This window comes from Delphinapterus leucas, chromosome 21 (genome assembly GCF_059928025.1).
Source record: "Delphinapterus leucas isolate spDelLeu-1000000601 "Yukka" chromosome 21, BTC_Dleu_Yukka2, whole genome shotgun sequence".
Classification (NCBI taxonomy): Eukaryota; Metazoa; Chordata; class Mammalia; order Artiodactyla; family Monodontidae; genus Delphinapterus; species Delphinapterus leucas.
Window position 1 is genome coordinate 7541350 of NC_143149.1, and position 26094 is coordinate 7567443.

Below are 26094 nucleotides of genomic sequence, written 5' to 3' on the forward strand. Positions count from 1 at the left end.
GAATTAGACTTTCTTTTCACCTGCTACATTGTTATAGTTTTCAGTGTTCTATGTACAGTCAAAAATAATGTTAACCATTGTTTATTAGGTATAAATTCTGTGTTTGTTTGTATATGTACACATATATGTATACATATTATACATGCATAAATACATACTTGTATTTATTATGTGTAATATGTGTGTAAAATATTCAATTTTATTCAAATTCTATATGAGTTTTTTTTTAATCTGGTTGATTTATCAGTTTCCTATTGAATTGTGTGTGTGTGTGTGTGATGTTGATGGTAAATATTATAGCTGGTCGTATATGTCTTTTTGATTTATCAATGGAAATTTTAGAACTAACTCTATGATCAGGCCAAGACATTGGTCAGTGCTCCTAATTTATTCTTTCTTTCATATTGTCATGAAATGGTTGTGGTAGACATCGTAGACAGGTAGCCTATGAGCTGGCTGCCATCTGTAGAAATGTTTTATTTGAACTTGCACAATATAGAAAATAACTATAGTTTAAATGGCCAACTTTTAAAAAGTCTCACAAAAATCAGGTTTGGTTTAACTTGAAAAATTGGAAGGTATAGAAAAGTATATTTACATTATTTCTTGGAAACAAGTTTGTTTTTTTGTTTTTGAATTTTTGAATTTTATTTATTTTCTTATACAGCAGGTTCTTATTAGTCATCAATTTTATACACATCAGTGTATACATGTCAGTCCCAATCGTCCAATTCATTATACCACCACCCCTGCCCCACCGCGGTTCTACCACTTTGCTGTCCCTACGTTTGTTCTCTACATCTGTGTCTCAATTTCTGCCCTGCAAACCGGTTCATCTGTACCATTTTTCTAGACTCCACATACATGTGTTAATATACGATATTTGTTTTACTCTTTCTGACTTACTTCACTCTGTGTGGCAGTCTCTAGATCCACCCACGTCTCAACAAATAACCCAATTTCGTTCCTTTTTATGGCTGAGTAATATTACATTGTATACATGTACCACATCTTCTTTATCCATTAGTCTGCCGATGGGCATTTAGGTTGCTTCCATGACCTGGCTATTGTAAATAGTGCTGCAATGAACAGTGGGGTGTGTGTGTCTTTTTTTTTTTTTTACATCTTTATTGGAGTATAATTGCTTTACAATGGTGTGTTAGTTTCTGCTTTATAACAAAGTGAATCAGTTATACATATACATATGTTCCCATATCTCTTCCCTCTTGCGTCTCCCTCCCTCCCACCCTCCCTATCCCACCCCTCTAGGTGGTCACAAAGCACCGAGCTGATCTCCCTGTGCTATGCGGCTGCTTCCCACTAGCTATCTACCTTACGTTTGGTAGTGTATATATGTCCATGCCAATCTCTCGCTTTGTCACAGCTTACCCTTCTCCCTCCCCGTATCCTCAAGTCCATTCTCTAGTAGGTCTGTGTCTTTATTCCTGTCTTACGCCTAGGTTCTTCATGACATTTTTTTTTTCCAAAATTCCATATATGTGTTAGCATACGGTATTTGTCTTTCTCTTTCTGCCTTACTTCACTCTGTATGACAGACTCTGGGTCCATCCACCTCATTACAAATAGCTCAATTTCGTTTCTTTTTATGGCTGAGTAATATTCCATTGTATATATGTGCCACATCTTCTTTATCCATTCATCCAATGATGGACACTTAGGTTGTTTCCATCTCTGGGCTATTGTAAATAGAGCTGCAGTGAACATTTTGGTACATGACTCTTTTTGAATTATGGTTTTCTCAGGGTATATGCCCAGTAGTGGGATTGCTGGGTCATATGGTAGTTCTATTTGTAGTTTTTTAAGGAACCTCCATACTGTCCTCCATAGTGGCTGTACCAATTCACATTTCCACAGCAGTGCAAGAGTGTTCCCTTTTCTCCACACCTTCTCCAGCATTCATTGTTTCTAGATTTTTTGATGATGGCCATTCTGACTGGTGTGAGATGATATCTCATTGTTGTTCTGATTTTCATTTCTCTAATGATTAATGATGTTGAGCATTTTTTCATGTGTTTGTTGGCAGTCTGTATATCTTCTTTGGAGAAATGTCTATTTAGGTCTTCTGCCCATTTTTGGATTGGGTTGTTTGTTTTTTTGATATTGAGCTGCATGAGCTACTTGTAAATTTTGGAGATTAATCCTTTGTCAGTTGCTTCATTTGCAAATATTTTCTCCCATTCTGAGGGTTGTCTTTTGGTCTTGTTTATGGTTTCCTTTGCTGTGCAAAAGCTTTGAAGTTTCATCAAGTCCCAGTTGTTTATTTTTATTTTTATTTCCATTTCTCTAGGAGGTGGGTCAAAAAAGATCTTGCTGTGATTTATGTCAAAGAGTGTTCTTCCTATATTTTCCTCTAAGAGTTTTATAGTGTCCGGTCTTACATTTAGGTCACTAATCCATTTTGAATTTATTCTTGTGTATGGTGTTACGGAGTGTTCTAATTTCATTCTTTTACATGTAGCTGTCCAGTTTTCCCAGCACCACTTAACCAGCACCAGTTTTCCCAGATAAACCCACACACCTATAGTTGACCATAGGTGCGAGGGTTTATCTCTGGGCTTTCTATCTTGTTCCATTTGTCTATGTTTCTGTTTTTGTGCCAGTACCATATTGTCTTGATTACTGTAGCTTTATAGTATAGTCTGAATTCAGGGAGTGTGATTCCTCCGGCTCCAAATTTTCCCCTTAAGACTGCTTTGGCTATTCGAGGTCTTTTGTGTCTCCATACAGATTTTAAGATTTTTTGTTCTAGTTCTGTAAAAAATGCCATTGGTAATTTGATAGGGATTGCATTGAATCTGTAGATTGCTTTGTGTAATATAGTCATTTTCACAATATTGATTCTTCCAATCCAAGAACATGGTACATCTCTCCATCTGTTGGTATCATCTTTAATTTCTTTCATCAGTGTCTTACAGTTTTCTGCATACAGCTCTTTTGTCTCCCTAGGTAGGTTTATTCCTAGGTATTTTATTCGTTTTGTTGCAATGGTAAATGGCAGTGTTTTCTTAATTTCTCTTTCAGATTTTTCATCATTAGTATATAGGAATGCAAGAGATTTCTGTGCATTAATTTTGTATCCTGCAACTTTACCAAATTCATTGATTAGCTCTAGTAGTTTTCTGGTGGCATCTTTAGGATTCTCTATGTATAGTATCATGTCATCTGCAAACAGTGACTGTTTTACTTCTTCTTTTCCAATTTGTATTCCTTTTATTTCTTTTTCTTCTCTGATTGCCGTGGCTAGGACTTCCAAAACTATGTTGAATAATACTGGTGACAGTGGACACCCTTGTCTTGTTCCTGATCTTAGAGGAAATGCTTTCAGTTTTTCACCGTTGAGAATGATGTTTGCTGTGGGTTTGTTGTATATGGCCTTTATTAAGTTGAGGTAGGTTCCCTCTATGCCCACTTTGGTTATTTAGTAACGTCTTGTTTAGCCTCCATGTGTGTGTGTTTTTTACGTTTTTTTCCCTGTAATTGATTTCTAATCTCATAGCATTGTGGTCAGAAAAGATGCTTGATAATGATTTCAATTTTCTTAAATTTACTGAGGCTTGATTTGTGACCCAAGCTGTGATGTATCCTGGAGAATGTTCCATGCGCACTTGAGAAGAAAGTGTAATCTGCTGTTTTTGGATGGAATGTCCTATAAATATCAATTAAATCTACCTGGTCTATTGTGTCATTTAAAGCTTCTGTTTCCTTATTTATTTTCATTTTGGATGATCTGTCCATTGGTGTAAGTGAGATGTTAAAGTCCCCCACTATTATTGTGTTACTGTTGATTTCCTCTTTTATAGCTGTTAGCATTTACCTTATGTATTGAGGTGCTCCTATGTTGGGTGCATATATGTTTATAATTGTTATATCTTCTTCTTGGATTGATATCCTGATCATGATGTAGTGTCCTTCCTTGTCTCTTGTAACATTCTTTATTTTAAAGTCTATTTTATCGATATAAGTATTGCTACTACAGCTTTCTTTTGATTTCCATTTGCACGGAATATCTTTTTCCATCCCCTCACTTTCAGTCTGAATATGTCCCTAGGTCTGAAGTGGGTCTCTTGTAGACAGCATATATATGGGTCTTGTTTTTGTATACATTCAGTGAGCCTGTTTCTTTTTCTTTTTTTTTTTTGCGATATGTGGACCTCTCACTGTTGTGGCCTCTCCCATTGCGGAGCACAGGCTCCAAACACACAGGCTCAGCGGCCATGGCTCACGAGACCAGCCGCTCCGCGGCATGTGGGATCTTCCCGGACCGGGGCACAAACCTGTGTCCCCTGCATAGGCAGGCGGACTCTCAACCACTGTGCAACCAGGGAAACCCCCTGTTTCTTTTGGTGGGAGCATTTAATCCATTCACATTTAAGGTAATTATCGATATGTGTGTTCCTATTACCGTTTTCTTAATTGTTTTGGGTTTTTTTGTAGGTCCTTTTCTTCTCTTGTGTTTTCCACTTAGAGAAGTTCCTTTAGCATTTTTTGTAGAGCTTGTTTGGTGGTGCTGAATTCTCTTAGCTTTTGCTTGTCTGTAAAGCTTTTGATTTCTCCTTCGAATCGGAATGAGATCCTTGCCGTGTAGAGTAATCTTGGTTGTAGGTTCTTCCCTTTCATCACTTTATGTATATCATGCCACTCCCATCTGGCTTGTAGAGTTTCAGCTGAGAAATCGGCTCTTAACCTTATGGGAGTTCCCTTGTATGTCATTTGTCATTTTTCCCTTGCTGCTTTTAATAATTTTTCTTTGTCTTTGATTTTTGCCAATTTGATTACTATGTGTCTCGGCGTGTTTCTCCTTGGGTTTATCCTGTATGGGACTCCCTGCGCTTCCTGGACTTGGGTGGCTATTTCCTTTCCCGTGTTAGGGAAGGTTTTGACTATAATCTCTTCAGATATTTTCTCTGGTCCTTTCTCTCTCTCTTCTCCTTCTGGGACCCCTAAAATGCAAATGTTGTTGAATTTAATGTTGTCCCAGAGGTCTCTTAGGGTGTGTTCATCTCTTTTCATTCTTTTTTCTTTATTCTATTCCATGGCAGTGAATTCCACCATTCTGTGTTCCAGGTCACTTATCCATTCTTCTGCCTCAGTTATTCTGCTATTGATTCCTTCTAGTGTATTTTTCATTTCAGTTATTGTTTTGTTCATCTCTGTTTGTTTGTTCTTTAATTCTTCTAGGTCTTTGTTAAACATTTCTTGCATCTTCTTGATCTTTGCCTCCATTCTTTTTCCGAGGTCCTGGATCATCTTCACTATCATTATTCTGAATTCTTTTTTCTGGAAGGTTGTCTATCTCCACTTCATTTAGTTGTTTTTCTGGGGTTTTATCTTGTTCCTTCATCTGGTACGTAGCCCTCTGCCTTTTCATCTTGTCTATCTTTCTGTGAATGTGGTTTTTTTCCCACAGGCTGCAGGATTGTAGTTATTGATTCTGCTGTCTGCCCTCTCCCTAGATAATATTTTTAAAAACGTTAGCTCTCATTGACAACTGTTCTGTGGTTCCATGTTCTGGAAACCAAGGCCCCCTCCTGCTCAAGGCATTGTCCCACTTCCTGTTTGGGCTGATGGAGTCACGAGCCCCACAGTGAGCTCTGTGGTCACAGCAGAGATAAGAAGGGAGAGACCAGTTGTTTGTGCTACTTATCTCCTTGTTGGGAAACAAAAGCCAAGTATTCAAACCACATTTTGTAAAAAAATTCATGCTTCTTACGTTGTCCTGATTTCAACATCACTGCGAATCATTTTATAAACAGCTTTCACATTTGGATCTTTTAGTTTTATTTTTGATGAGTGGAAAGGTCTCTTTAAGTACTATTTGAGCATAAGCATCATGTGAGTCCTTGCTTGTCTAACAATGCATTTACAGCCCCTTATAGCAAAGCCAGCTCTTTTACACACACAATGAATTAGAACCTCTTTCTGTTTTTCTTCCATCATATCAAAGAAGAGCTTCTGCAATGTATTGTTACAGAGAAATCTGAAACCATCTACTTTTGTGTCATTGGTAGGTAGCATTTTGGCTTTTGAGTTTGTATTTTATGGTCACTTCTCACTTGTCTTTTAAGTCAAATCTAATTCAAATATCTACTTTCTTCCCTTTTTTCCCCTTTCTATAAAGCCCTTAAATGATTTGAAATCATCATAGGACTGATTATTTTTTTCTTCACAGTTATAGGTCTGTGGGTTGTCCCTTGCCTCAATGGCAAGCTGTGCTATTGCTTGAATTTCCTTGGATGTGCAACTAGCCTGTGGCTTGATGTGTCTGGATCCTAAGACAGGTCTCTTCTCCTGGAAGGGGTGTCAGCAAGCCCAGTATGAGGCTTTGAGGCTTTACCTGTTCACGCTGAGAATTTCTGCTGTTGTAAATCTTTGCCTCTAGCTTCCGTCATTGGCTGTCATATTTTGAGAGTTTTGCCATTGCAGTGCCTTTACACATGTGGGAGAAACAGCCATGGAGATGCTCTACACAATTCAAAACCCAGGAAATGTGCAAAGGAGGGTGAACGCTAAGCTTTCGGTTCAATACAAATTCTGGGTGTTTGCGGGAGGGAACACATATCATCAAAGGGAGGAGCTGGAATGTTTCATCTTCTTTTTGCTGAGCATGATTTCTCGTTCATGAGTTAAAGCCACAGATTTATTTCCTCCTGTCTAATTTCTGTAACTTGAAGAGAAACTATTCCTTTCATATGCTTGTAATAGTTTGCCTGCCAATATTTCTATTCAGCCCTTTTCCATTCTATTTTGAATTAAACATACGTTTCCGTAGATAGTGAGAAAGCACTGGCATTTGCCACCCTGAGATAAAAGAATATTAACTTAGGTCATAGATTTGTCTGTACCACTTGAGGGAAAATCATACCCAATCTCACATCTCTCTTGCAAACAGGTGTTTTTGCACACATTTAAGCAGAACAGTGTTTCCAAAAGTAACTGAATAACTTGAAGTCTAACCACAGTTTTGGATCTTAGTTTTAGTGGTAGAATGTCAGCACCAGAGCAAATTAGAGAGCAGCCTTAATGGTAGGAAAGCTGGGGACGGTAGGAAGTGAAATATATGAGTTCCAAGTGAGGAGTCAGTAGGTCTTGTGGAGGGCGCCCTCCTAAGACGTCTTGTCCACAGTTGCCACAAAGCAGTGGTGGTCCTGACCTCCTCCACCTCTTTCTGAAGGCTGTGGGATTAGCAGCACACTTTAGGCTTTTTACCCCCACCCTATGTCTCTGGACTTCCTCTCCGGTCCCTGGTTTTACCTTCTCAAAATAATGTTGTGTACTGAAGATAAGATAAAATACTGAAGACACGGTGTTAGAAGACTCAGACTGAGCCCTAAATAAAGGCAGGAAATCTCAACAGAAGGGTCAGTTTTTCTTTGCATGAAATAGTAGTTCTGATGTAATCATCACGTTCTGCTACTGATTTTTTTTAACCAGAAGGAAGAGGATGATGCGTTTTTACTGCATTGCTGCCAAATGTTTATTCTCTCTCAGCAAATCCTCTAACTCCACCAGAACACCCAGGTTATAATTGAAAGAAGTGCATGAGGGAGCCAAGGTTCTTTACTTCAGTATTCAAGGAGGGGTATGGCCATGCTGTGGAAGGGAGAATGCATCTGATTCCAGAGTCGATTTTAGCAAATGCTTTAAAAACCCAAGGCCAGACAACTGGGGACCAGCTGCAACTCCATTAGGAAACCCCCGAGAGGCCTCGTGGGTCTGAATTTATAGCATTATAGCATCACTGCTATTTATCCCAAACATTTTGGATAAAAACCAAATTGAGGAGAGAGTGAGGAAGGATGCAGCGTGACGCTTGGCATTTTACCATCTGCAAAAGCACATGTCCACGTCTTCAGTCAGTCTTTAAATAAAGACACATTCCAAACCTCCTTTTTATATTTTCTTTAGGTAATATTTCACAGAAGTTGTATTTAAAATCAGAATCTCGGCTGAGATTAATTTTTGGCCAAAATTTAACTTTTCGAAACAAGGATGCACAAATTGTTTTTCAATATGGCTCCAATACACTCAAAAGTGATAATTCTAAATAAAAATGAACTTATAATAAGTTAGCAAATATCACCACAGGTTTTTGGGGATCCCACAGTGTGTTGCAAGAAAAGAAGTAAGAGGAATAGGGGTTTTCCCCTTTTTAAAAATTTCTTTCAGCTGTTGCCAGAAAAATCTTAATATTACATTATTTAGGGCTGTTTTTCTTTCTTTTTTTAAATGGCACTGGCAAGACTGTAATTAGATTGAAAATGTGAACTATATATCTCATGGCTACCAGAACACACAGGAATTAAGATTGTTTTATGTGTGTATGCATTTAAAGGAGCCTTTCACACAGATTTCTTCCAGGGAATTGAGAGTATCTTTTCGCCGATTTAGTATTGCCTATCCTTTTGCTGTTATTGTTTCTCTTTAGCACTTTTTGTGTTCCTACCCATCATTTTAGTTCCTGTGTAACATTTGTAACAAATCACATCACCTTTATTTCATAAAATGAGGCTACTGGGATCAAGAGGAAATTTGAGCTCATGATCTGTAACATTAATTCTAATTTTCATATTCTGAGTCTACTATGTATATTATATTTCTCAATTTTAAAAGGAAGTGTAGTTATGTGTGCATGTGCCTTTTAGTATGGATTTTAAAAACTTTAATATATAACCACATTATGAATTAATAGATATCATGCTCCTAAAATATGAATAAAATGACAAATATATCAAAAAGAGCTACTTTCCTGTTTCAAACAAAGGCCCTGGTAGTACGTTATACCCAGTAGCCATTAGCAGTCTTTTGTGGATAAATGGCTCAGCTAAAGTTCCTGACAAATGTCTCCTACGAGTGGAAGTGGAAAATGAAATGAAAAGCAGAACTGTCACTGGTGAACCGTCAGGAACCGTCTCCTTCAAGCAGATACATCTCCAAATGGCTTTTTGAGGTCATCATTCTGGGACTTGATTTCTTCCCCTGTAAAACGAGGGAGTTGAATTGATGGTTTCTGAGGTTCCTTCTCACTCAGTATTTCTGAGATTCTGTTTAATATTCACCGATTCCAAAATTATTCAGCTACAGAGAATCAACAGCTACCTACCAATGTCTTCAAGGTTCTACCCATAGACCCAAGTACAAGAGAAATTTAGTTTACCCTTGATGGAAGTTAGAGCAAGTGAAGTGGAGAATATCAGTCTGAATGCCATAGTCAGAATAAAATAAAGTGAAGAACATAGATTTTACTCTACTAGGTGTCTCAGCTTGGCTTGCGTTCTTTATTACATTTGTAGTCATGCTGTTGGACATTAGTGATAGGAAGTCAACTTAAAACAGTTTTAGTTCAGCTAAGTATCAGATTCTTGTTAGAGGAAACTCTCAAGAGCTCAGGTAGAAAAAGAATGAAGAAAGCAGTGGCTGTCATTTCTGGAAAGAAGAGCTATATATTCAGAATGTGCACTTACATAAGTAGACTGTAACTGAACAAAAAGAGTAAGTGTAACTACCACCTAAATAGCTACTGTAACGCAGCAGAAGAGAGAATCCGAGTCTCACAAAACATCCAACAAATTCACGATTTTGCAGGTTCCACACAGGGAAGTCCCGTGAACCAAGACGGGTGGCGATGACTCCAGCGAGGAGACCGTTACAGTGGTCCACAGTAGTAAGAAATGTTGGGACACTGAACCAAGACCTTGACAGTGCAGGCAATAGGAGCCAACATTTACTGACTGTTGATTATGTGCTCGGCTCTCTTCCAGGTACTATACTGTATGTACTAGCTAATTTCTCACAACACTTAGATGTAAAATGACTTACTGTGTCTGACTCCAGAATCCTCACCCTTAGCCATTATCTTCCTCCACCTCTTCAAGAACCCAAGGTCTTCAGAAGGGGCAGATTTGATGAATGATCAGACGCTGAAGACAAAAAGCCTTAGGGGACACAAGTGCATCTTGTAGAGCCACAGTGAGAAAAGTATGAGGTCTCTCCTTTGAAAATCTCTGACTAGTAAAAAGAAATTTTATATATATGTGTGTGTATATGTATGTGTGTGTGTATACATATACGTACTGATATATGCAGATTTATACTTTACCAATCTCAGTGTGATTTTGCAACCAACTCATGGCTACTTCAACAATTCTTGTGAGGTATTTATTAATACTGAAATTGAATGTCTGATATATAAGTTCAATCACCTAAGTTCAAACAGGTCTCAGGCCCCTCTTTTTCAGTCACAAATCCATGTTCTTACTGTGGCACTCTAGATTAAAGAGAATTGAGGAAGAAGAGGAGTGAGCTAGCACCAGACCTGTTGACTTACTTATTTTGCAAATAGCAAAGCATCAGATTTTCCTGAATTTTTTTTTTTTTTTGGTAAGATCGTAGTTTCCAGCCATGTGAATGCTAGTATGATTTATGTTATGATACTTATGGCTCAATTGATATTCATGAGCCTTGAATTTTGTTTGCTAATCATTGGAGTTCAAGAATGGACTTTTAAAAAGCATCTTGGAGTGGAAATATGCAGAGTATAACTTGTTATATGACTATTGTGAAAATAGATTTATCTTCCTGCTTTTGAAAGTGTCGACGTCCCCAGAGTTCTTCATGCAAATATGGAATTTAGGATTGGAAGTTTGATTGATTCTTTTTGTTTGCCTCTGCAAAGAGTAACATGGAACAGAATCAATCAATCCATTAGACTTTTATAACTGGCAAAGTGTCCTGTCATGTAGTTAAGTGGGGGAAAAAAAATCTGAGAGAAAAAAAAACTCACCAACAACAAAGAAATGGAGAAATGCATTAAAATTGTTTTATGTATGAGGAAGAACAATTTGAGTAGTCATAGTAGATAAGTATGCTTTTAGCGCTTAAAACATTCAGAAGCCTTGGTATAGCTCAATAATTTAAGCAGCCTTTATTTTTGATTTACATGTTTCTCTTCTAGTAATGCAGCAAGAGGGCATCTCTTTGGATCTATACTAATTAGTTAGAAATAAAAGTTGAGGTCTAGTTCCTTCAGGCCTTTCGATTTTTCTCCTTAATAAAAATGGTGCCTCAAGTCTCTTGGGACCTCAGCTAAGTTCACTACATATGAGAAATAAAGAGCATATATTCAGATTTGAAAGGTGCATGGGGACAAAGTAATGTGGATCACTAATGGCATCTCTGGGTAGGTTCCCTTGGCACATGGACTTAGGCAAGACACAGCCAGACACGTAGTGGTGGAGGCAGGAGAGGGTGGGTTCCAATAATTAATCTTTACATTTAAGGATGATTCTGGTCAGTTTAGAGTGACAGAAATAGTCAGCAGTTTTATACAATTTTCAATAAGCAAATGAAGGCAGCTTTGAAAGGAAGCATCTGTGGATAGCTGGAGTAGAATAGTAGTCAGGGAGAGTCTGATGAGGGCAACGTTGTAAAACCCATAAGGAGCATCAGTGGAAGCTGATGACGTGACGTGGAGAAGAGCATGTTTTGTGTTTTACCATCTCAATTGTTTTTCATCAGAATTTGCCTTGATTGGCAGTTCACTTCTGGTGGGAATTGTGTGTGTGAGGAGGGAAGGGGGATTTTTTTTGTTCACCCTTGTTAGTGTCTGCCTAAATCGCACCATAGAGTTTACATAACTGGCTCTATTATGCATATTTATAATTTTCCTGATTTGCTGAAAGAGGGAATATGAATCATATCAGGGAAGTCGGGTTACATGCCGACTGTGTACCTGGTTCTCAGCAGTGTTAAACCCTTTCTTTACATTGGATGTTGACCAGATTAGGAATGTAGAGTTAAGATCATGTGCTCCGCATAAGACCATATCAGTGCTCCGCATAAGACCCATATGCGGAGCACTGATATGGCAAAGAGATATTCTGGTTTTATATTCAACATCAAGAGAACAATTAATCATTTTGTATACATTAAAAAATCTTCTCCCCCTTTATTTTGGTACATTGACTCTATTGAATAAATTAAAATCAGAAAATGCATGACTAATATTTTTATCTTATTTTTTATTTATCCAAATCATTTATATTTCCCAAGGGTTATATTGATGGGAATCAGAATTTTACCATGTTAAAATATATACTTTTAAAAACTTCCTGTTAAGAAAAACTATCTTTAACACAGCTATAAGCATAATACTTTCCATATAGTACGTAATCAACAAAATCATGGTGAATGAATACACACTAGATAAATCCTTGATTTTTAACAATATGTGATTGGAAAAAGTGAGGATGAGCCTGTTCCAGGAATATTTTTTAGTAAGCCATCTGCAAACCTGTGTTCATGGTAGTTACTTAAATATCTTTGCAGCATTAAATTTGTCATCTCTTAAAGAGATGGTGGAACTCAGGATTCCAGTACTCCTGGTAAGACATTATTCCTTAGAGTCTCACATCCACCCACGTGTCACAGTACCTTACCTAATAGACAGTTTATAGGTGGATGGAGATGGCAGCTAGGAATAGGAAAACTCACAGTAGAGTGAATTTTATACTTAATGTCTTCTGATTTCTCTCTGTTTCTTTTGTCTTACAGAAGCACAGAGATCCATACTTCTTGTACATGGGGGTAAGCAGAAGTTTTATTTTCTACTCTCTCTATAAAGTTGAATGTTAGTTGTAGGGTCAGATGCTAGGTGTGTGCAGAGCAGGATTATGGCCTGTGTGGTTGGAAATGTTTCATATTTTTGTTTATTATTAGTGTCCACTATGTTGATATAGGGAACTTGATTCCTCCAGGTGTATAAATGGGTGCTTTTAGACCTCTAAGTGCATATATTTCGTAGGACAGTCACGTGAGACTGGAATTCAGACACAGGTTCACGACTAAAGACATAAATATGGGAGTCTGGGTTTCATAGTACTAATTGTGTTCCCCTTGTAAGTGAGTAAAAGGAGAAGAGAAAAAGAAGTCTTGGGAATGAAATTTGGGTACTCCAACATGTAAGGGTTGGTGAAGAGTCTCAATAATAGAGTGAGAAGGAGTGGCTAAGGGGGAAGAAAGAAAACCAGGTGCTGTGTTGAACAGAGTATTGTGTCCTCTGGGTCAAAGAGAAAGTGTTTCAAAAAGGAGTGGGTACTCGACTGTGTGAAGGATGCTGAGAAGGTTCCCAAGAAGAGGTCTGAGGATTGTTTATTAGCTTTGGCAAAGTGGAGATTGTCTAGGACCTGGGTAGGAGCAGGTGAAGGTTGAAAGCCTAGTAAGTGTAAATTCAAGAAAGGAGAAGGGGTGGGGATGAGTGGAAATTGAGACTGTGGATATCGACCATGAGAGCAGAGAAGTGGCATGGTGGGTGAAGAGAGAGGTAGAGTTTAAAAGACAGCTTTCACAATTAAAATACGTATTGAAGACAGACAGTATTGCTGCGTGTTGGTTTGCTGCTGATGGTGACCTGCTGAAGAGAGTCGAATGGTGATGTGAGAGATAAGGTGAGAAAATTGCCAAAAAAAGGAAAGGTGAGAGAATTGCCAACTTGACTTACCCAAATATTCGAGGAGGAATCTGACCCGGTACCTAAATGGAGGTATTGCTTATGGGCCAATATCCCTGACAGTAGGGGATTGCGATGCTTTACATAAGTGAATCTCCCCAAGAAATCAAATACACCTCTCGTTTACAGTGATTATTTATAGGATTTGGTAGACAGATCCTCTAAAAGTGATTATGTACACTACTATTGAATTTATTTTTGCTCTCAAATGATTCACAATCCTTAATGTGAATTTAATACACCACACATCATGCAAAGAGTTGACTGATGGGGTACTTTCCCCTTCAAGTTCTCTTAGCCATTATTTTATCCTCATAGATACAAGAGACTTTCTCACTGTAGGAAATGTATCAGGGTAGTCAGGAATAGAAGCTACATGGTGATATGAACGGGGAAGTTTTAATAGAAAGACTTATTAACTATTTACAGGAGATTAAATAGTAAGAAGATTTGGACAGAACACTAAAGAATGCCCTAGGACTGAGAGAGAACACCCTGGGATAGAACGAGCTCAGATTCGGGATTCAGACCCGTGTGGGGAAGGTGTATTTGCAGCCCCTGGAGGGCAGAAGGTCACAGGCTTGCCTTCAGCTGGTGTGCACACATTGATCTGAGCCTTCCGCTGGGGCCCAGGTGGGCTGAAGCTGGTTGAGCTGCCAGCGGGTTAAGCAGGCAGGGAACCCAAATACCAGGAGACCCGCAGGCCACATCTGGAGGGAAGGAAGCTGTGGGACAGGTCCAACCGGTGGGAGACCCCCTGCCGGGACACCCAGGATGCAGGCAGGCTGAGGTTTGCAGGCAGGCGTCCGAAGACAGGAAAACTTGCATCATCATAGGAAATCGAGGACTTGAGCCAGGAGTGGGAATTTTGGAAGATGCGTGTCCCTGGGTGTGCCTTTGACAGCAGAATAACCCAGCAGGCACGGGGGTGCCGACCCCCCCCCCCGTGGGGCTCCTCTAGGGCTGACTGCTGGCAAAGGAGGGGTGTTTATTCTCTCCAGCTCCACTGTCACGAATGGGACCCCGTAGGGGGCACTTGGAGCTGAGAGGCCATCAGGTGACAACGGGCACGGGCACCCTTTCTATTTATTCATTCGTTTTCATTTTACTTACTGTTGTTGAACCTTTCTTAATATCCTCTGTGTAGATTATAGATTATCAGACTGATCTTGAACTTTTTCTGGATAAAGAAGTAACTTTAGAAAAATGGAGTGTGGCAAAAGGATAATATTTTACAGACAGAAAAAGGTGCTTTAAATCACACCCTACCATATTATGCGACCTTGAATTATTTATGAAGGGAGGTTTTAATAACTAGAGCATCTGAGGATATTTCTCTCAGAAAGGAATTTTTTTCAATACTAATTTTATTGCATGCAAATTCACCAAATTTAACCAGCTTCCATGTGTAAAGAAATAATATAAAACACCTCTTCAGGAAGAGAATATATGACATATGTGTTCTGTATTCCACCACAGATAAATCATTCTCATAATAAAGAGACCACACAAACTATTATGTAATCCGACATATTCCATGTCAGACTATCTTCTGTTATAAATCTACAGTAGTCAAGCATCTGCTTAGAACATTTAGCTGTAATTTTTAAGTAATGTTCCTGAGACACTGTCATTATTATGGGACATATCCCTGTTTCTCTACTAAGCTTCTTAGATGATACTTTTTAAAATAAAACTTGGACACAGAAGTGAAGGTTCCTCTGATCTGCTAGTAGTACATCCTAGTACATTGGGAAAGAGTTAGTAGTGGACCAAAACAAAACCTTGTGTGTCCCTTCACTCGGGTAAGTTATAGGAAAGAAGGAAAAGTAACCTCATCAAATCACTTTGCAATCATACTAATGACACACCACATAGCAAACAGCAATCACTAGCAGGAAAGTCTTTAAGTACAGAACGCTTTTAGCATGATTTACTTGGCCTTTCTAGGGTTGATTATGGGAAGGAAACCTGAAATTCATGGATCTATGGGGCATGATTCCATGGAAAATAACTTGGAGCAACCAAGGTATAAAAGGGGGTAAGATTTCCCGATTGAAGTAGCTTTCTTTGGCTTAATACAGACCACATTCATCACTTAGAGATCTCGTATGTTAAATCTGACCAAGAGTATATCTCGTATGGAATATGGGATATGCCATAAATGCTTCGTTGATTTAAGAAAGGTACTGTTGATTGGTTGGTATTATTTAACTAAATGCTATGAAGGTAATTCTGAAGTGATTGTAAAAATTGCACTAGCTTTAGAAACCAGCCCAATCCCAAAGCGAGGGCTACGTGTAGTTACAAATGGTGTGAAAAAGTAGCACTCGAGTGACATTATGAAGTAATTTCTTTCAAAGCAGAAAAAAAGTAACCCTAGATTCATCTGGTAACAATGGATGTGTTTTCAGTATAGCTCATTATTTCATTGGTCTTGCTTTCCTTCCCTTTCAGTATTTTTTTCTGAAAAATCTGAATGTTTATGGAGCTTTCAGATAAATGGGGCATCTGTACCTCAAGATTTTTGTCTTTTGTGAAATTACTTACTGGGATGAGGTAAAGACGGACACACCAAAATGTCCGCCTCAGTTCCCATGCCTCAGTGTAAAAACCAGCAGTCACTTTGGCCAAACGAGGTCATCCTTCAGTGTGACAACTTGTGGGACTAAAACAATCAAGGCCTAGAAGTGTCACTGACTTTGGTTTATGTGTAACAAGATAGCTCTTTCAAAGGTGAGGAGTCCCTTTGTTCTAGTACGCCTTTCCAAATTCTATTTAATTATACCTATTTACTTTCCCCTCTAACTTCTAGGGCAAATCCTATTGTAAAAAAATTACAATATTGTTAGACAACACTGACCTCTAGAAAGAAGAACATCATTGATCCTCTTCATCAGACCCCCAGACATTTCACTATTCAGGAGTTAAACTGAACATCTGCAGTAGAGTTTCTGAACCAAAATGTCAGCTACTTCCTATCATATCTTGACTAAAGACCTCTGTTTATTTGAGTTTCTTTGTTTTAAATTAAGATCTTAGTTTTAATAAAGATATCAAAACTTTAAAATTCTTTTATTCATTATTTGTAGTCATTTGTTTAATTTTTAAAATAGAATTTAAATTTTTTAAATAAATAAATTACCTAAAGATCACAATTAAGTTAAGGTTGTATTTATTGGAAAGGTCTTGAGATTGGACTCTGTGTAAGCTAATCTAGAATAACTTAAAAGGACAAATAACATTAAAGTGGGACATAAATAAGACCACATATTTCTTTCCCACATACATTATATTTAGGTGAATTTACAGTCAATAACAGCATCTTTTCAAATAATTATTTTCTATAAACCCAAAAATATACATTATTTAACTCGTGGTATTCTGAAAGTCTTATTTCAGCCCTTTCCTTATAATGTTGAAACAGGACATGAACTTCTGATACATTGCATTTGTTTTCTCATTTTCATGTTTGCTTTGTTCATTGTTGCCTGCAGCTGACCTCCACGAGTTTTTAACAAGTTTTTGTTAAAACTGACTGAATAAAATCTATGGTGCATTTGCGTCTGTGATGATCCCAGCACTGCGTTCTCAGTTCAGGTCTCCCATACGCTACATACTGATGAGCTTAGTAGTTCTTTGGGGAACTTCTAGTTGTTGTTACCTGAAGAAACTGTGTGGTAGATCTCACTGAGTCCAGTTTTTGGCTGTTAGAGACACAGAAGCAAAAAAATATTTTTTGTCTAATAGTTTAGTATTATCTAAGACAAAAGTCAGAGATATTTTACAGAAAAGGTGTGAAATCTAGATATTTGTATAATTTTAAACTCAAAATGATAGTCACCATATCCACTCACGTTTACTTTTTTCAAGCAACACAGTTAACTCAGCTTCTATTATGTATTAAAATATGTTGATGTAATGATGAAGAAAGATCATTCTTGCCATCATTAAAGTAAGGTGTCATAAGAAGAGGTAGCCATTAATTGGATAATTGCAACGTGAAAAAAAGCTAAACTACAACTGTGCTAATTGATATGAAGAGACAGTATATTAGGTGATAAGTGTATAATATAGGTAGATTCGACCTAATTGAGGAGTTAAATAAAAGTTCTTAAAGATATTATGATTAAGTTAAGATTTGTACCAGAGAGAGGGAATGACAAATTCAAATGCTCTAAAGCAGAAGCCCGTGGAACCTGTTGTATGGGTTGAGCAGATATCATGAGAGAGAAGATGATGGAAGGAAAGGATGGACAGAATGATATGGACCAGAACATGAAGGGCATTATGGGCTGTGGCATAAATTAATTTAGGGATACAAATTAGGAGATGATTGGATAACACAAGAAAGAAATTCTGGTGTTTTCTGCTAACACGTTTGTGGCAGAGATGGGTTGAATGTGTACATTTTGAGAGGCTTTACTAGGTAAAATGTGAGGCACCTTGAGATATCTAAGTGGGGGTATGAAGAAGGCAGATAGGTATATGGATCTGGAGCCCAGAGAAGTTGTGCTTCTAGATGAGGGCTAGGACCTTATATGATCTGATTTTCTGACACCTAGAACACTGCCTGGCACGTAAGAAGCACTCGGTATATCATTCATGAATTGAGAGGTGATTATTTTGTGCGTATTTTGCATCTAGGTGATAATTCTAGCCATGGGTACCTATGAGTTTGCCAGGAGAAAGACTGTAGCCTGCAGTGAGAGTGTGGGCTTGGACTGAGCCTTGAAGGATCCATTATAGAATAACTGAGAGACGAGGGTAAACTTCAAATAGACGGAAAAGGAGTGGCCGGAGAGGGAGGTGGGTAATCGTGGTGATCACTGCTAAAACGTCACACAGAATACAAACTGGATGTTGTCCACCTTCCTAGATGGAGGAGATCCATAATCATAAAAGACGGCAAACGTGGAAAGCAGACCGGATGGGCTGAGAATTGAGTGGGAAGGTGGAAATGGAGAAAATTAACTGGAGAAGAAGCAAGGCTATGGAAGGGAGAAGGGAGAAGGATGGTTAGTGGAGAGACAAGTGAGCTCAAGAGAGAGTTGGGTTAAAAAAAACTGCAGCCACTTGAGCAGATTCAAAAGCTCACGAGAAGAATAGAACTGATAGGAAGTTGAAAATGCAAGGAAAAATGGATACCTGATAGTGTCATGTTCCAGACAAAGTAGGATAGAAACCTACTTAGAAGTATGTTCTTTCATGAAAATTGTGAGAGTTTAGCAAGCTGAAGACAAGATTTATGAATCTGCATTAGCAATTTTGTTTTGTTTTAATTTTTATTTTATATTAGAGTATAGTTGATTTACAATGTTGTATTAGTTTCAAGTATACAGCAGAGTGATTCCGTTCTGCAAATATGTATTCCTTTTCAGATTCTTTTCCCTTTTAGGTTATCACAGAATACTGAGTAGAGTTCCCTGTGTTATACAATAGGTCTTTGTTGATTATCTATTTTATTTATAATAGTGTGTGTATGTGAATGCCAAACTCCTAATTTATCCCTTCCCACCTTTCCCCTTTGGTAACCATAAGTTTGTTTTCTAAGTCTGTGAGTCTGTTTCTGTTTTGTAAATAAGTTCATTTGTGTCCCTTTTTTAGATTCCACATATAAGTGATATCATATGTTATTTGACTTAGTCTGAGTTACTTCACTTAGTATGATAATCCCCAGGTCTATCCATGTTGCTACAAATGGCGTTATTTCATTCTTTTTTTCCATTGTATATATGTACGACATCTTCTTTATCCATTCATCTGTCTGTGGACATTTAGGTTGCTTCCATGTCTTGGCTACTGTAAGTAGTGCTGCAATGAGCATTGGAGTGCATGTATCTTTTTTTTTAAATTTAATTTAATTTATTTTTTATACAGCAGGTTCTTATTAGTCATCCATTTTGTATATGTTAGTGTATACGTGTCAACCCCAATCTCCCAATTCATCCCACCACCAACCCCCCCCCCCCGCCACTTCCCCCCTTGGTGTCCATATGTTTGTTCTCTACATCTGTGTCTCTATTTCTTCCCTGCAAACGGGTTCATCTGTGCCATTTTTCTAGGTTACACATATATGCGTTAATATATGATATTTGTTTTTTTCTTTTTCTGACTTACTTCACTCTGTATGGAGTGCATGTATGTCTTTAGATTATGGTTTTCTCCAGATATATGCCCAGGAGTGGGATCATACGGTAGCTCAATTTTTAGTTTTTTAAGGAACCTCCATACCCTTTTCCATAGTGGCTGCACCGGTTTACATTCCCACCAACAGTGTAGGAGTGTTCCCCTTTCTCCACACCCTCTCCAGCGTTTATTGTTTGTAGACTTTTTGATAATGGCCATTCTGACCGATGTGAGGTGATACCTTATTGTAGTTTTGATTTGCATTTCTCTAATAATTAGCAGAGTTGAGCATCATTGGCAATTTTACTTTTTTAAACTACATTAAGTGTATGTGGAATTGAGAGAGAGAAGGTGTGTACAGATCGTTGGCATCTACACGGATGCATTGAGACCATTGTCAAAATCCACGCTGCAATAAGATTCCAGCACTTGCTATTTTTCCTCTGCTGTTTTCTTCCATACCTGCTTTGTTGCTTAAAATGCCTTGAGAAGTATTATCTCTTCCTAAACAATACCAGCATTAAGACTTTAAAATTTCTCCATTTTCAACTCTGAAAATCTGCTTAAGTTTGGCAAATTTTGAAGCATTGTATAAATAGTCATAGGCTTACTCAGTTCTCAGATTCTCCCCGGGGCTTCTCAGAACTTTTCTGTAATTACTTTTGGCTATTAAGGGGCCTATAAAAACCAATAAAATTGTTCCTTATTTCAGATATTGTCTGGATGTACTGACATTCTTTGTGGTGTTGAAAATATTCTCCTCATTCTTTGCAGAGGAAAATAGCTTGGCTACCATAATAATTAGACATAATGGTTTTTAGCGAGTTTGTAGAGTGCCAAAATTTAGCAGGTGTTTGCATATAACTAACTGGAAAAAACAGGATGTGGAATTACCCTGAGGCCCAACTTCACCCATCCTGCGTCGCATCAACTTGGTGTCAGGAATTAGATTAGGGGATGCATTATATTGTACTTCCAGTGAGACGGATATATAGATGTTTCAGTATGAAAAAAAAGATGTCAGTGATTACAGGGAGTGTTGGTTGCAAGCTGAAAATTTTTTTTAGTTGTCAGGGTGAGAAGATACATGCTTAAACTTTTTCTCCTTTTGGGATGAAATATAATTTTATAGAAGAGTTTTGACTCTGATACCTGTTGGGAAAATGTTGACTAAGTAAGAACTAACAGAATAAAAATCAATTCCTAAGGCCAAAACAAGAGATAACCCCTTTTTTATTGGAAGAGTGTCTTTGAAACAAAAATTAAACTTATTGATTTAATTCATACATTTTTTGATTGATTCAAACTTTTCTGAAATAATTTTAGGCTTAGAGAAAATTATCAAAAATAATATAGAGTTCACATATACTCTTCATCCAGCTTTTATTAATGTTAAAGATCTTACTCAACCATAGAATAATGATCAAAAAGTCAGTAAATTATTATTGGTACAGTTTATTCAGATTATACCAGATTTCCCCTAATGTTCTAGGATCCAGTTCAGGATCCCACATTATATTAGTCATCATTTCTTCTTAGTTTTCTCCAACCCATGGCAGTCCCTTCATTTTTCTTTTTCTTTTTTTTTGTTTTTTGGTCGTTTTGGGGGAGGGGTAGTGTTCTTTTATAGCCTTGACATTTTGAAGAGTACCGGCCAGTTATTCTATAGAAAGTCCCTTAATTTGTATTTGTCTGCTGTTTACTAATGATTTCATTGAGGTTATACATTTTTGACAAGACTATGACAATGTTGATGTGCCTTTCTTTATACATCAGCTCAGGGTACACAATATGAACATGTTTTATTACTGCTAATAAAATTATTCCCTTGGTTAAAGTGATGTTTTCTACTGTAAAGTTATTATTTTTCTGAGATTTTGTAAATATATTGTTTATCTTCTAAGTTTCTCCCCAAAGTTTTGGCATCCTTTAGTGGCTCTTGCTTGCAACAGTTATTACAGTGCCAATGGCATTTTCTGTTTTCCTGATTCTTGAAAAATTTGCTCTTGGAAATTATTATTTATTCATTTCAGTATGGTTGTGTAACTGTTTTATTCTGTGTGTTACAATCCAGTATTTTTGTTGTTTAATCTGTTGCTCAAATTGTTCCAGTTTTGGCCATTGGAGCTCTTTCTCATTGTTCCCTTGATTCTTATTCAACATGCTTCCTTTGTTTCCTTTTTGGCGCATATTTGGGGTTAATTTTTGTAAAAGGTATCAGGTCTCTGCATAAACTCTATTTTTTTGTAATAAAGATATCCATTTTTTCCAGAAGCATTTGTTGAAAAGACTTTCTTTATTGAATTGCTTTTGTGCTTTCTTTCAAAGATCAGTTTTCTATATTTTTGGAATGACTTTTGTGTTCCATTGTTTTATGTGTGTGTTCTTTCACCAGTACCACACTGTCTTGGTTAATGTAGCTTTACAGTAAGTATTGAAATTTAGGTGTGTCAGTCTTCCAGCTTTGTTTTTCTTCTTTAGTATTGTGTCTGTAATTCCAGAGTTCTGCTCTCCATATAAACTTTAGTGTCAGCTTGTCAATATTTACAAAATAGCTTTCTGGGATTTTGATTGAGATTACATTGAATCTATAAATTAATTTAGAAAAAAATGACTTAACAAATTGTATCTTCCAGTCTACGGGCATGGAACATCTCTCCATTTATTTAGATCTTCTTTGATTTCTGTTTGTTTGGTATCACTTACTTTTAGAAATTACATTCCTTAATATATCAAACTTTAATTTTAAGTGGCATTTCATACAGTTTCCTAAAATACATGAAGCAACATTGAAATAAACACACCGATCTTGTGACTGTTGGATGCCTTAAAGTCTTCAAATATCATCTAAATTTTCTAACTGCATTAGCCTACTTACTGTAGAAAGCAGAGCCCAAAGCAGAGATTTAAGTGCTAACACTTTAGTTGGGAAATAAAACCCAGGGCAAACCCAGGACAGCAACGCTAGGGGAAAGAACAAAAAAAACCAAACAAACAAACAAAGGAAAGAAATATACAGATGAATTTGATCTACCTCCAGGCTAGGTGTTGTTTCAAAGCAAGCCTCAAAGAATTACAGCAAGTCTTGAGTCAGGACTTCTGCTCAAAGGGTCCCACCTTTGAGTGGATCAGAAAAGAGGGAAGAATGAGTGTATCTGCGTAAGGTTTTCCCATTGCTTGTTTCCCCTTGGCCGGGTTCCCTCTGTGGGAAGCAAGCTCCTCTCCACTTCAAGCTTCTGTGACCGTCTCTCAGCAGCTGCCCAGCAATGTGAATTCCGCTCCCCAAGTTAAAGTGTTTTCTCAGCACTCTGAACTGGAGGGGCTGCCCTGCCGTAGTTAGACACTGACCAACAGAGGAAGATGGTTGAGAGAACCTGAGCCAGCACACAAGGGCTGTATCTGGTACGTCACCTCAGAGACAGATGTACACAAAGCATACCTCAGAGATTAAAGGTAATTTTGTCCAAGTCCTAGAAAATAGCATTTCTCATTCACCAGTGTCTTCATCCACCAACCAGAAGTGTCCTGTTTGTTCTTCCTGTTTCCCGTTGCCCATTCCCGAGAACCCACAGGTTCTCTCTGTCCTCTTGTCCCTCCAGTATGCATCTGTGACTATTGACAGTGCTGCCTTGTATGTATTATTTTCCTTTTCAAATAAAGTATTTTTTAACATTTTCCTCCTAGATGTAAACCTTTTTAAAATGGGTTCTAGTTAAAAAATAGGTAGGATTTGATTCCTTTTAAAAGGTGAATAATTAAAAATATAATTTGTATTTATCACAGCATGTCTGTTTCAAAAGTAGGTAAATTATTTTAGAAGAAATGTAAAAGGATTTTCCCCCCAGACGCCTAAGTTATTTTGGTACTACTTCCTGTTCATTATATAAGTAAAACTGTTTCATGGGGTGGGGAGAAGTAAAGTTATGAGCTTGAAAAAGAAGGTAAGTGTCAGTGAAGTGAGACTGCAGGTAGAAAGGAACCATGGATAATGTTGAAGTAATACGTGGTGTTAACTGATGGGGCTACTTTTTTTTTTTTTTTTTAATGTTCTGGTACGTTCATTTGTTAAACCTGGAAACATATGAATCATTTTGTGTGGAGTAAAAGTCCACACAAAAGAACAAAGAACTCTGAGAAATATAAATGACTTCAAATGGTTCCTACATGCTTAGCAGCATAGTTTTCTAGCTAGATATTGTAATTCACAAAGGATCATTACTATGGACTTGTACCAATGTAATTTTTGCAGAAAAGGTTTTTTTTGTAAGGTTTAACTCAGATCAATCAAAATGCATTTCTGTTGTCTCTTTCCAAAATCCCTATTTTTGTTCATGCTCTTACTTTGCTTAAAAATTATGTAGAGCCTACAGAATATACTTTGCTATTTATACAAGCCATATAAGTAAGTAGTTAATAATTCTGTTTTAAAAATGAATATCATTTTTAATTTTTGAAAGGATTTATCAATTGAAGAACTTCACTTGTGTCTCACAAAATACCCTGTGAATTTAGTTGGGAAATAGTATAATTTGATTTTCTAAATGAAGAAACTCATCTTTAAGGACATTGAGAGAACAGCTATGGTTAATGGTAGTAATGAAACTGATACTGGTCTTAAGATACCTATTCCAAAACTTTGTGTAATATTCCATTTTTTTGGTTACATATGACAGTAACATGGCTTAAAACTATTGCCTTTATTTTTATTCCATTATTTTTTAAGTTAAACTAACTACTATATTTTGTTTTTATAATATTTTTATTGTGGTAAAATACATAAAACAAAATATGTCATTTTAATCATTTTAAGGGTAAAATTCTATGGTACTAATTAAATTCAGAATTTTGTACGACTATTACCGCTATCTATTTCCAAAATTTTTCATCACCCCAAATAGAAACTGTACCCATTAAGTTATAACTCCTCATTTTGCCCTTCCCAAAGTCCCCAGTAACCTTTAATTTACTTTCTAAATATATGAATTAGCCTAGATATTTCATATGAATGGAATCATACAATGTTTATCCTTTTGTATTGGCGTACTTTATTTAGTATAATGTTTCGAGGAGTATCACTGTTATAGCAAGAATTGGAATTTCATTCCTTTTATGACTTAATAATATTCCATTGTATGTATATACCACATTTTGTTTGTCCATTCATCTGACGATGAATATTTAGGTTGTTTCCACCTTTTGGCTACTGTGGATAATGCTGAAGTAAATGTGGGTGTGCAAATCTCTGCTTGAGTCCTTATTTTTAGTTCCTTTGGCTCTATCCATAGGAGGGCTGGAAGTGGAATTTCTGGGTCCTGTGGTGATTCTGTGTTTAACTTTGAAGAACAGCCAAACTGTTTTCCACAGTGGCTGCAGCATTTTATACTCTCATCAGCCATGAATGCTGGTTCGAGTTTCTTCATATTCTTGCCGAAGCTGGCTGTTTTCTCTATGTTTAAATTATAGTGATCCTTTTAGATGTGGTGTGGTATCTCATTACGGTTTTGAGTTGCGTTTCCTTAATGACTAATGATGTGGAGCATCTTTTCATGTGCTTATTGGCCTTTTGTATACCGTCTTTTGAAAAACGTCTATTCACATCCTATGCCCATTTAACAAATCTGCTTGTTTGTTGATGTTCCTGAAGTAGTTATTTATACACTCTGGATATTAAGCCATTATCAGATAGATGATTTGCAAATATTTTCCTTATTCTGTGGGTTGCCTTTCCACACTTACGGTAGTGTCCTTTCATGTATAAATGTTTTACATTTTAATGGCATCCAGTTTACCCATTTTTAAAATTTTTGTTGCTTGTGCTTTTGCATCATATCAGAGAATCTGTTGCCAAACCTGAGGTCCTGAAGATTTATCCCTGTATTTTTGTCTAAGAGTTTTATGGTTTTAGCTCTTATATTTTTGTTGACCCGTTTTGAGTTAATTAATGTATATGGTGTGAAGTAGAAGTCCATCTTCATTCTTTTGCACGTGGAAATCCAGTTGTCCCAGCATTATTTATTGAAGAGACTAATCTCTCCTCATTGAATGGCCTCGGCCCCCTTGTCAAGAATCAGATGGCCATTGACATACGGGGTTTGGGGTGGACTCTCAATTCTTCCCTTGTTCTACATGTCTATCTTATGTCAGTACCACACTGTTTTGATTATTGTAAGTTTGTATGTATGAGGTTTTGAAATCAGGCGGAGTGAGTCTTCTAACTTTATTCTTCTTTTTCAAGATTGTTTTGACTGTTTTGGGTCCTTGCAATTCCATATGCATTGAGGGATCAGGTTTTCCATTTTTGAAAAAGAAGGCTGTTGGAATTTTTTTTGTGTGTGTGGTACGTGGGCCTCTCACTGTTGTGGCCTCTCCCGTTGCGGAGCACAGGCTCCGGACGCGCAGGCTCAGCGGCCATGGCTCACGGGCCCAACCACTCCGCGGCA

The 26094-nt window shown here is 37.3% G+C and overlaps 1 protein-coding gene across 2 annotated transcripts in view; it reads left to right on the forward strand.

Moving 5' to 3' along the window:
- LOC149744422 (uncharacterized) overlaps window positions 1–26094 on the forward strand; it is a 485722-nt gene that overhangs the window by 144821 nt on the left and 314807 nt on the right. For both annotated transcript variants that reach the window (XM_089903593.1, XM_089903592.1), the window contains exon 2: window positions 12571–12603. In XM_089903593.1, coding sequence (XP_089759719.1) covers window positions 12571–12603 — 33 coding nt within the window. The remainder of the gene's footprint in view (window positions 1–12570; window positions 12604–26094) is intronic.